Source organism: Cynocephalus volans, chromosome 16, assembly GCF_027409185.1.
Source record: "Cynocephalus volans isolate mCynVol1 chromosome 16, mCynVol1.pri, whole genome shotgun sequence".
In the NCBI taxonomy this organism is placed as follows: domain Eukaryota; kingdom Metazoa; phylum Chordata; class Mammalia; order Dermoptera; family Cynocephalidae; genus Cynocephalus; species Cynocephalus volans.
In genome coordinates this window covers 8,853,170-8,866,529 of record NC_084475.1, presented here as the reverse complement: position 1 = coordinate 8,866,529, position 13,360 = coordinate 8,853,170, and the positions used below count along the sequence as shown (strand labels likewise).

Sequence of the window (13,360 nt, the reverse complement as noted above, 5' to 3'; positions counted from 1 at the left end):
ATCTATTGTTTTCAGTTTTCTATTTCACTGCTTTTTGCTCTTATGTCATTTTATTCATTCTGTTTGTTTTCAGTTTTCTATTTCACTGATTTTTGTTCTTATGTCATTTTATTCATTCTGTTTGTTTTCAGTTTAACTTGCTTATCTTTTTCTAGTTTCCTAAGGTAGAAGTTTAAATTATTAATTCAAAATCTTTCTTTTTTTATAACATAAGCATACAACACTATAAATTTCCCTGAAAGCACTACCTTTTCTACATCTCAAAAAGTACCTCTTTTATACTTTGTATAATGCTATGTTTTCATTTTCGCTCAGTTCAAATATTTTTTTATTTCCTTTGTGGTATAAAACCTTCATCCTTCTATATAATAAAGTAATTTTAAAGTAGCACCAAGCAAGAGTTATAAAAATTGGATATATCTTTTACACGTATCGTTGTTTCATTACTATTTAAAACTTTTAAATCAAAAGCATTTAGTTGGTTAAGAATACAAAATTAGAGCTAGATTGGAAAAATAAGTTCTAGTGGTCTACAGTAGTAGTAGGCATTTATAATTAATAATAATTTTACTGCATGTTTTCAAATGGCTAGAAGAGAGTTCAAATGCTCTCATCACAAACAAATGATAACTTTTGGGGATGATGAGTATGCTAATTACCCTGATTTGATCATCACCCATTGTATATACCTATTGAGATATAACTCTGTACCCCATAAATAAGTACAATACATATCAATTAAAAAATACATAAAAATAAATTAAATAAATAAAATGACAGTAAAAAAAGTCTAAATCTTTCTGAAGGTATCAGAGAAACATCATGTAGATGGTTTGGCAAAAGGGAAAGAATACCAAAGGAATCAGTAATTGAACTCTCCTTAAGACTCTGACCTTGAACAAGTCATTTCACCACCTAGGATTAATTAGAGTCATATAAGCAAAAAAAAAAAAAAATGTAATAAATAAACATGCACGCACGCACACACGCACACCCACACCCCCACCTCCCCCCAACAGAGGTGATAACTGGTGAGGTTTTCACTGATGATCACATTAAGAACACTGAAATTTCTACCTTCTAATATACAGATAATAAACAAATGTCGATTGATCAATACTCAAATCAATTCAACAATGAATTGTGCTTCTATTACTAACTCAATCATAGAAGCATAATGTAATAGAGGTTGAAAGAAATATAAGAAAGCTCCTGCTCTTCTGCAGGATGTACTCCTTTCTGGATAAAAATAGTTCTGTGTGATACATTAACATATAATACAAAAATGAAATGTATGAAATAATGAGACGATAAATAGTGCAACTTTAGACAAAGAAGAAATTGGTGTGGGCTGAAAAGGCCATGTAATGTTTGATGGAAGAGTTGGAACAGGAGGTGAGTCTTAAAGGATGGGCATGATTTGTCTAGACAGAATGGAGCAGTAGTACAGTCCGGATGATGAAAACGACAAAGACCAATCACAATCTTTTTTCTTCATAACTATTTTGCCTTTATAGCATCCCTGTGAAAGTAACTCAGCAAAGTATTTTTACCAGCGTTTTAAGATTAAAACAACAACATCCCTAAGGACACATATCAGAACAGATTTCCTTCTCACTGAATTCAAGTGAGCCACCAATTGCTATCAATCAGAAGAGGAAATAAAATTCAGCAATCAAAAAGGATTAATGAGTTTTTGATGTAGTATCTGCTTGATAGGGTATTAAAAATATAATAATTAAAAAATTATTCAGGTTTTAAGGTTTAAAAGGTTCCAATATTGTCTTCAGAAAAAAAATCCTTAACCTGAGTAACTAAGCTCATTAATGTTTTCCAGATGTTAAGGAAACAAGGCAAGCAAATTAGACAAACAAGTAAAAATCAATAGCCACCTTAAATATTCTGGGAATGAAGAAGAATGTATTTTTTAAAAGAAGAAAATAAAACTTTTTATTAATAAAAAAGAGGCAGAACACTGAAGGCAAAATCTAAACTCCTTAGGACCTGGATGTATGCTGCTTCTTCCCCCCGATCTCCTAACAGCTGGAACCTTTCTTCCTATAATCTGGCTAAACTGGTCTTCATTGTTGTTTTTATTTTTTAAACACTCCAGCTTTCTAAATGCTCAGGATCTTTGAACGTGCTGTTCCCTCAGACTGGAGTACTGTTCCTCCAGAAATCTCCTGGCCGGGCACCCTCTTTTCTTCTTCATATAAATCACTCTTCAACATTATTTCATTTTTTATTTATGGGCTGACTGCCCACCAAAATTTAAGCTCCATGAGAGAAGGAACTTAGTCTCTCTGTCACTGTTCACCCCAATGTCAATAATAGGACCTGGCACGTAGTAGGTACCCAACACTATTTCTTCAATAAATGAATAAGTCAAACTAGTGCTCTGACAGGAACAGAAGAACTCAAGAATCACAACAACTGTTTTAATTAACATTCAAATTAACAAATTGTCATAATAAACTTCAGTGGAGTGTTAAAATTCTCTGTTTCTGGATTTTATGGAAACGAATATTATTTTAAATATTTCAAATATATTGGTAAAACAGCTCTTAGTACTATTTTCATTATGCAGAGATTTGAGATAAAAAAGAGATGTTTAAAAGAAGGATTATATACGTATCAAAAAATTAAATGGCATCATCAAAATGAAATACCAACCTGCTGTTCGTATCGCTGTCTGACATCCTCTAGCTGCCATAAAAATTCCTTTGATTGTTTCTCACGAAGAGACTTGGATCTAGTTAGATCTGCTTCCACTTTTTCCATCTATAAAATTTTAAAATAAATATTAAATTTTAAACAAAAAATTATATTCCATGTTTTTGTAATATGTCCATTTGTTAAAAATGACAGATTTTTAAGTACTTCACCAAACATAATCATGAACTTAAAGGTGATATAATAATGAAACATATATCAATTTATTTTAATAAATTTTAATAATTTAAGAAGGATAGTTAAAACTCGTATGTAATGTTATAACAACAATGTAGTGGAAATATAATTTTGGATATTCAAATATTTGTCCAATAAGATTCTATTAAGCTGTTGGTATGTGTTGAATGGGAGAAAAAATTTCCAAATCATACATCTACTAAAGACCTATATCTAGAATATACAAAGAACTCTTACAACTTAATAATAAATGAGCAATTAAACCCAATTTTAAAATGGAAAAATAATCTAAATAGACATTTCTCCAAAGGAGACATATAAATGGCCAAAAAGCACATGAAAAGATGCTCCAAATCACTGTCATTAAGCAACTATAAATTAAAACAAAAATGACATACCACTTTATACCCACTAGGATGGCTAGAATCAAAAAGACAGATAATAACAAGTACTGATGAAGATGTGGAGAAATCAGAACCTTCAATAGTGCCTATGGCAGTAAAATGGTATAGGCAGGCTGGAAGACAGTCTGGCAATTCTACAAACGGTTAGGCAAAGAGTTACCATGTGACCCAGGAATTCCACTCCTAGGTAAGAAATGAAAACATACATCCACACAAAAACTTGTATACAAATGTTCACAGTAGCGCTATTCATAATAGCCAAAAAGAGGAAACAACCCAAATGTCCATTAGTTGAGTTAATGAAGAGGTAAACAAAATATTATTCAGCCATAAAAATGAATGAAGTACTAACACGTTACAACATGGAAGAACCTTGAAAGCATTATTCTAAGTGTCAGAAAAAACCACATATTGTATTATTCCCTTCAAATTAAATTTCTAGAACAAGTAAATCCAAAGAAACAGAAAGTAGATTAGTGGTTGCTTAGGGTGAGACAGGGAGTTAGAGGAGTATGCTAAAAGGTATGAGGTTTCCTTTGGGGGAGATGAAAATTTTTTAAAATTTAATATGGTGATGGCTGTGCACGTTTGTGAATATACTAAAAATCACTGAATTGTACACTTACAAGTGAACTTTTGATATGTAAATTATATCTCAACAAAACTGTTATTAAAAAAAAAAGTAAAAGCCAAAGACTCCACCACATCTATGAGGCTTCACATGATCCTACCCCAGTTACCCCTGTCAGCTCATCTCTGCTAGTCTATCCCAGCCCCTCCTCCACTCCAGCACACCTGCCTGCGTGCTGAACCTACAACATGCCAGACATGGACTCCCCTTGGGTCTAGAAACTTTCCCCCAGATAGTCACATGGCTCTTAAAGTCTTAATATTTTGCTTAAATGTCACCTTTGTATTGAGTCCTCTAAGAACATCTTATTCTAAATTTTAAATTGTAGTCTCCTCCCACCCCCCACTCCCAGCCCAGTCCACTTAGTCCCCCTTTCCTTGATTTGCTGCTCTTTTGTTCCATAGGACACATCACCTTCAGGCTTGCTGTATAATTCAGTTCTTCATTAGAGCTGTTTTTAAAGGCTGTCTCAGCCACTGTGATGTAATCCCTTGTTAACAGATGTATACCAACCATTTAGCACAATGCCTGGTACCTACAAAGACTCAATAAATACTAATCAAATTATAAACTAAATTTTCAAAACTTAGTGCCAAATTATTTCACACATACAAAATAAATAAGTGTTGGATCTAACTTTTTCTATTACTTTGTATGTGCTTTTGTCAGATGCTCTTTTATATGCAAGAGGAAAGAGATGTTCTTACAAACAGTAATGAGAAAGCTCTCTATGTCTATAACGTGAAAATGGAGGCTTTTATTCAAAATAGTGCAGTATTCTATTTGTCTTTCTACCGCTGCACATTTGGAAATATTAGGAAATTATTTTTTTCTGAGGCAATTGTCAGTTAATGTGAGAACAATTCTATCACTGGCTACTTTATTTATTATTTTGCTTCACTGGTATATTGAGCTGCTACTTTTAAAAGAAGGAAATTCTGTCATTTGCAACACCACGGATGAACTTGGAAGACACTATGTCAAGTGAAATAAGCCAGGCATGGAAAGACAAAACTGCATAATCTTACTTATATGTGGAATCTAAAAATGTCAAACTCGTAGAAGTAGAGAGTACAATGGTAGTTACCAGAGGCTGGTGGAAGGTGGGGAGACGCTATTCAAAAAGTATAAAGTGTCAGTTAGACAAAAGGAACAAGTTCTAGTGAACTATTGCACAGCATGGTGATTACAGTTAATAGTAACATATTATTACTAATAGTATATTTCAAAATTGATAAGTATATTTCAAATGTCTCACCACAAAAAATGATGTTAGGTGATGGACATGTTAATTAGCTTGTTTTAATCATCCATATTGTATACATATATCAAAATATCTCATTATACTCCATAAATAAATATAATTATGATTTGTTAATTTTAAAATAATAATAAAATAAAAATAAAAATTATTTTGGGTTTTAAAAATTCATAAGGATGAATGGAAGAGTATGCAAAAGTGAAAGGGGAAGAAAAAAGAGAAGGTAAATCAAGGAGAGTAGACCTGGTCTATTTAGTATATTTAGGACATATTTTCATATGAAATTGATTTCTTTTTACTTCAGCACATTTGAAATATTAAAAATAAGTAATAAAGTTTAAAATATTTAAAATATTAAACACTTACATATTTAAAATAAAAATTTAGAGCTTCGCATACTCAAAGTTGGTAAAAATAGAATAACATATCTAAAAACAGAATCATTTTCTGTAATTAAAATAGAAAACAATTTAAAACACATGAGAGCACTTTTATACCTAAACATTAAGAAAAATTCAAAGTAAAAAAACAATTGATATCATAAGAAAATGAAAGACATACTATTTTAGATTGTACTGACCGAAAATGCCAGACCCCACTCCATTCTCCTTCCACAATTTATCAAAAGTAAAAAAGCAAGTCATAAAGTAGCTAAACTTTGGATAAAAACACAGGGTTCTCAGTTGCCATAGATGCAAAAGATTCTACTTCATCACACATCATTCCATATTCCATTTGACTTCAAGTAAAAAGAAAAGAAGAAGCCAAGTCCTTTATTGTGGAACTCAGGCTTTAAGGAAACCTAAGAATAAAACTTGGTAGCTAAATCAGGAGCAGAAAAGGGCTTAGATGCATTTCTGTGACTGTTTAGTATTTAAAGAAGCAAAAAAGAAAGGTAATGAAGGTTGTCAGATCTTCCTGACATGATGACTCAGGCATTACTTTTTGTTCCATGTAAGAGAAAAGAGAAGTATCCACAGCTTAAACAATATAGGTCTTTATTTTTTCCCTCACATTACAAAAAGTTCAGAAATAGGCTGCTACATCAACAGCTCAAAGATGTCAAGGTTAAGGTTGCTGCAATTCAACCTCCCCCCAATAGTTGCAAAATGACTTCTTCAGCATTGAACATCTGGGAAGGGCAGCACAAAGGGTGAAGGGTAAAGGGATAAAGGCAAAGGGTACCTATTAGCTGAGTTGAATCTTTTTTATTTCCTGCAAGTTCCTTCCAAGAGCAAATTAATTATCCTGTTTTGCATCTCATTCAGTCAACCTGTACATTAAATGTCCAGCTCCATTGCTTTATATGAAAGGTAAGAGTCTGTAGTTTCAAAACTGTCTCATGTTGCCCTAAATGAGAGTTTTATTAGCAAGAAAGTATGAACGTATATTGCGTGAACATTTGGCAGTGTTTGTCAAATAGTCATGATAAATTATTGCTCTTTTTCTCTAGTAAAGTACTGTTGTTTTGCTACATTCAAATAATCTGACATATACAATTCATATTATACAATTATACAATTGTACACAAATATAAAATTCAAAATATTTTATTGTACTTAATATATATTTACATAAACTATAACAAATAACCCTCCAAATATTTTCTCATATACTCATATACTGAAATACAGACAGATACACAAATAGATACTTATATATATAGATGCACGGAGATAGATAGGCAGGCTAGCAGATAGATACAAATGGCAGAAAGACAGATAAACAACTATTTCTGCGCCTGGCTAAAAACCCAGTAGGAACCAATGTTCTCAACAAGGAAAATCAATTCACGCATTAATTAATCATATCCGTAGTTCATTTGTGAGAGAGAATCATTAATTGATAGAATGACAATATATCTTGTATAAAGGTTAGTGTGGGGAAAGACTGGTATGAAATGAAAGAGATATGAAATGTAGAAATATTTCTAGAAACATAAATACATTATAATTTACTAACACCATAAGAGAGTTTACCTAAATTAAATAAAATAAGAGACTTAACATATCCATTAATGAACTAAGTATTCTTCTCTACTCAGGGAATTGCCCCTTATTTCATTATTCCATTTGACAGCTTTCAGATCATTCAACCTTCATACTTCTTTAGAGGCATGTTTCTTTATTAATATAGGAAAAGGAATAAAATTAAATGAATTATTATTAATGTTTTTATGAACATCACCATTACTGCAGAACATCACCAATGTTTTGGAACTACACTTAAAGAAATTAAAACATTTTCATATATATTGAATGATAAATTCCTTTTGGACAAGTATTATTAACATTTTTTAAAATATTTTATTGAAATATAATATACACAGAGTAAAGTGAGCATAGATAAATTTTCTCAAACTGAACACCTCCATGTGACTAGCACTCAGGTCAATAAATAGTACCTCAGGTGTCATTACCTGTCGACACAAGGGTAACTTGCATTGACCAATTTTGCTTGATTTTGTTCCTAATATAAATGGAATCATATCATGCAAACTCTTTGTGATCTTTGTGGCTGGTTTCTTTCACTCAGCATTACATCTGTGAGAATCAAAACGAGCTGCAGATTCTTAATTTCAATTGCTGCATAGTATTCTGCTGTGTGAATATATCATATATTATTTACCCATTTTACTGCTGATAGATTTGTGTAGTTTCCGTTTTTTTGGATGTTATAAGTAAAGCTGCTATTAATATTCTAGTATATGTCTTTTTGTCAATTATATGAGGGTACTTCAAAAAGTTCATGGAAAAAATAGAATGATAATATGAATCTTCCCATGAACTTTTTGAAGATCCCTCCTATACGCTTTTCTGTAGAGTACACACTTAGGAACAGAATAGCTGGACATAAGGTAGGTATATATTCAGTTTTAGTAGATATCGCCAAAGTAGTTTTCCAAAGTGGTTTTACCAACTTACACTCACATTAGTAGTACACGTGAGTTTCCTTGTTCCACATCCTGTCAACACTTGTTATTCTCTGTCTTTTTCATTTAAGCCATTCTGGTGGAGGTGTAGTATAGTAGTATCACACTGGGGTTTTATTTTTGCATCTCCCTGATGACTAAAGAAACTGAGAATCTTTTTATATTGTTAATTGACCATTGTGAAATGAACTTTTGTGAAATATCTGTTCAAGTCTTTTGCCCATTTGGAGTCTGCCCTTTTCTTATTGGTTTGCAGAAGTTATTTATCTATTCTGGATGAGTCTTTTGCTCAATATCTGAATTGCAAATATCTTCTCCCAGTCTGGGGTTACCTTTTCATCTCTATACCTCTATACTGGTCTCTTTTGATGAAAAGAAGTTCTTAATTATGATGAGGTCCAATTTTAAAGTATTTTGTTTTTATGTCTTTCTGTTTCCTTTTTAGAAAATCTTCACCTATTGCCAATTATCAAAAGTGTTCCTACATTTTTGTCTGGAAATTTTATGCTTTTAGCTTTCACTTGTATATCTACAGTCTTTCTTGAATTAAATTTTTTACTGGGGTGAAATAAGGGACAAGATTCTTCCTTTTTTTTCCATATGACTACCCACTTGGTGCAGCGCCACTTGCTGAAATAATCATTCTTTCACCACTGCACTGCCATACCACCTTTGACATGAATCACACTGATCATACATGTGTGGGTCCATTTTTGGCCTCTTTTCTTCTATTCCATTGGTCATCTTGTGCCAAATACCATGCCGTATTAATAATGATAGCTTAATAGTAGTCTCAGTATCTGGTAGTGTAAGTTCTCCAGTTTCATTCTTCTTCAGGATCACCTTACCTATTTTTAACTCTTTCATATACCATGGATTCAGCTTGTCAGTATCCCTCACTTCCTCCAAAAAAGCACTGCTAAAATTTTGATTTTTAGAATTGTGTTAATTCCATAGATTGATTTGAGGAGAACTGCCATTTTTATAACACTGAGACTTCAAATCCATATACATGATATATCCCTCAACTTCTTTATTTACTCTCAATAACATTTTCCAGTTTTCACAATAAAGGCCTTGCACATCTTTTGGTAGATGTATTCTTAGATAAGTGAGGCTTTTTGATACTACTAAAAGTGGCATCTTCTTCAGATTTTATTTCTATGTGTTGCTGGTAAATAGAAATAAAATTGATTCTTATATCTGACTTTATATTTAGTGACTTTACTAAATTCATTACTAATAATATTTTAGTAAGTAAACATTTAAGAAACTTACAGTAACACAAAGATTCCATAATTGCAGATAAGTGAATAACTTACTGCCTTCTTAGATGTTCTTCCTCTGTGTTCTTCTAATTACTCCACTAGTTACACCACCTATTTTAATCACACACACCCCTATGCATTCGCCTATTATGCAAGCCACAAACATGTCTGTAAATAATGTCTCCATATTTCCAGAATCTGCAATAGTGGCTGATATAGAGCTATTCATAATTTTTTTATAAATGAATGAAAGAATAAATCAAGTCTGTTGAATGCTTTCACTGATCAGTAAGTCAATAAAAACAGTCAAGGGGTTAAAAAATAATAATGTTACTATTTTCACAAATCAGCCAAATGCGGAAAGAATGACATGATTTCTAGCCTGACATTCTAAGTATACTTTTTTTTTTGCTTATTTTGCTTCTACAAAAGAGATCAGTCATTGATGAATATTAGGAAAAAGCTTTACTTACTATTCAATTAAGCACTTAAAAATAAAAGTTAAGGTTTCTTTTAATTATTTGTTTTTTTTGCTTTATTTTGTTTTTCAAAACCAAATATTTATATATATTCTCTGGATATTGTCATTTAGAATTGATTATCACAACGGCCTCTACTTAAACAATTAAATACACTCTAAAATTGTACCTCTGCTACCTAACTCATTTGAAGACAAAATTTTTAAAAGCAAAGTGAGCAATTTCTCCATTATCATCAGAAAGTATCTAAGAGAAAATTCTTCTCTTTATATTGGGTCTTTTATTATATTAAAACTAGTTTAATAATCTTATTTAAAATTACATGAGCCAGCATGGGCCTGAAAGGACAACAGGACAAAGGTATAAGACGTAATGAATGGTTTGATCTTTTTGGTCTGTTTGTTATCCAGCTACACATAATGACACAAATATATCCAGTTGGCATTCTTCCTTCCTTGCAAGTTGAGAATGTTTTTCATTAATTCAACCTCAGTAATGGGATGATAAACTAAACTTAAAATCTCTAAGGAAATCAAGGAACTGTATAGCCACTTTCAATTGTGCTAGGAGCCAGAATCAACCCCACTAGTCAACAGCAGCAGTTTTCAACTAGGAATTTTGTTTTCATGGCAAACTAGTGAGTATTCCAGGTATGAAGTTAATACCATGTATCAATGATTGTTGAAAGAAAGAAAGAAAGAAAGAAAGGAAGGAAGGAAGGAAGGAAGGAAGGAAGGAAGGAAGGAAGGAAGGAAGGAAGGAAGGAAGGAAGGAAGGAAGGAAGGAAGGAAGGAAGGAAGGAAGGAAAGAAAGAAAATTTAAATCCAGATATTTAGCAGCAAACATTATTTAACAAGGATGTATTTTCAAGAGGAAAAAAATACTAGAAAAGTCAAGTGGCCCCAGGAGGAACTAGTTATCTAACATTCATGCAGTCAGTTTATAAGATTAAAAACTTTCACTTTAGAATTGCTGCCAATACTTCAAAAAACATAGCTGTCTTTTTCAGTCATTTATTGGTTTCACAGAGAACAGGTGAATAAGAACACTATTTCCTTTAAAAATGATTACGTACATACATAGAAATTATTCTAACTAATGCTACCAAATTAATTGCTGACAGCTAACCCTTATAATGAATTTCACCTTTGGAGTAAAAATTAGGTTATTACTCACTTTTAGAAAAAGTTCTTCAAAGTGAAACAGTGTGAAGCAATTTTTTAAAAAGTTTAAGTCTGTTTCGTTTTCTCTCATGGGCCTCATTTTTGAAATAGCAATTCTCTTTCTAAAACAAACTCAAAGCTTTTATTTTTTTATTCAAAATCCAATTGTCTCCTATCTGTAGCGGTTTACAAATGGAAAAAAGATGCCCTACAGCTCTGCTGGCTTTTACACAAAATATTTCTGTAGAAAGAGAAAAGCAGTTCAAAACAAGAACAGAAAAGGAAGACTGTTAAAAATATAAACTATGGAAAAAATCTAAAAACATTACAATTCTCCAAATAATGAACCTCCTGACTTATTTTCTTTTAGAATTTGAGCTATATCAGATTCACTTTTTAATCAACTGATAATCTGAAATAGAAGACTTCTAATTTACCATGTTTTAACACATGTATTTAACACATGCTGCTTAACATTTGTTCAAATTTGCCATATAATAATTACTTGACTAATTTGTGAATGAGCCAAGCTATAAGGATTCTGTAATAAATTGGGTCCCTTATTACTACCCATGTACCAAGGGTGCTTTCTCTGTTACAGAACCCTAATTGCACTTGGCAAAACTATGTGTAATTGAAACCACTAAAGAACAATTCTTCAAGAGAGGACAACCAAAAGAATTTCCTGGTTGGTGGTTGTCATCACTATCACTTTTCAAGGAGTCTGAATCTAGCACCACTGGACAGATCAGGTCTGGTGAGGGCAGCTCACCAAGACAGATACAGGAATAGGGTATGTAGGGGAAGGAGAGGGATCCCAGAGGCATGCACAAAATAGGGTCCTTTATCAGATCATTTATCCAGTCCATAGAGATGTGATACCGAGAAGGTAGGAACTCAGGAACTTTTTTTTTTCAATGAAACATAATTGATTATACATATTTGTGGGTTACAGAGTTGAGTATCAATACCTGCATACAGTGTGTAATGATTAAATCAGGATACTTAGCATATTCATCATTACAAAACATTATTATTACTTTGTGGGAACTCATGAACTCAAGGTAAAGAAGAGGGAGAGTCAAATGGGTCTGGCAGGATTGGTGAAGCAAAATAAAAGACAGACCACAAGCCAGGCACAGAAAGGATAGGAGGAGGGGCCAATTGAAAGGGTGACTCCAGAATCAATTTCACAAATACTCTTTCACCCTGGCTATCCTTATTTGATGGAAGTTTCATTTTGTGTCTGGGTAGGATTCTTAATATAATGGTTCCTGAGATGACATTATCTCCAGGGCTTTCAGTTCTGACATACAAATCAGAGATTCCTATTTTAACTTAAAAAAATTAATCATTTTCTACATTCCTTCAAATTTTGGGACATATATTTTCTAATATTTAACCACTAATAACATCACAATAAACATTCTTGAGCACATACCTTGCAACTCTGTATCTCTAAAAAATAAAATCTATTAGTAGAACCAACAGATAAATAAGCACAGTGTTAAAACAATCCCTCAGAAAGGTTATATACAACGTTACACTCCCACCTGAAATGTATGTCACTGCCTCTTTCCTCAGGCCTTCATAGATTTCCACCTATGTGTTAGTTGGAAAACAGCTCATTGCTGATTTAATTTGGTTTTTTTTTTAAATTTACTCATAAACATTTCTTATTGTCAATTTCTACAACAAAATACATCAGAATTTTTACAGGGACTGCATTTAATTTACAGGCCAATTTGGGAAGAGCTGCCATCCTGACTATTGAATCTTGTTTAAATCATTTATTAGTGCTAATACTCCTTTTAGGGATTTTATGGGATTTTCACCACACAGGACCATGACATCTGAAATATCTGGGCTTCCTTTCCAATCTGTATGTCTTTTGTGTGTGTGTGCATGTGCGTGTGTGTGTATACTACCTAGAACCTCCAATACAAATGTTGAATAAAAGTGGCAAAAGCAGATATTTTTGCCTTGTTCTTAGGAGGAAGAGTACTAAATCTTTCAACATTAAGTTTATTAGTTGTGAGATTTTCATAGATGTCCTTTATCAGGTTGAATAAGTTCATTTCTAGTCCTAATTTGCCAAGAATTTTTTTTTTAAATCATAAATGGGTGTCAGACTTTTTCAAATGCTTTTTTTTTTTTTTTTTTTTTTTGCCTCTTTTGGGATGATCGTGAGATTTTGTCTTTTATTCTATTAATATGATGCATATATAACATTAATTGATTTTCAAATGTTAAAACAACCTTGGATTCCTGGGATAAATACCAGTCGGTCATGGTGTACAATCATTTTTATC

At 32.2% G+C, this 13,360-nt stretch overlaps 1 protein-coding gene across 4 annotated transcripts in view; it reads right to left on the bottom strand.

The window, feature by feature from the left end:
* CEP112 (centrosomal protein 112) overlaps positions 1-13,360 on the bottom strand; it is a 539,861-nt gene that overhangs the window by 280,858 nt on the left and 245,643 nt on the right. For all 4 annotated transcript variants that reach the window (XM_063080878.1, XM_063080876.1, XM_063080879.1 and 1 more), the window contains one exon: positions 2,674-2,781. In XM_063080878.1, coding sequence (XP_062936948.1) covers positions 2,674-2,781 — 108 coding nt within the window. The remainder of the gene's footprint in view (positions 1-2,673; positions 2,782-13,360) is intronic.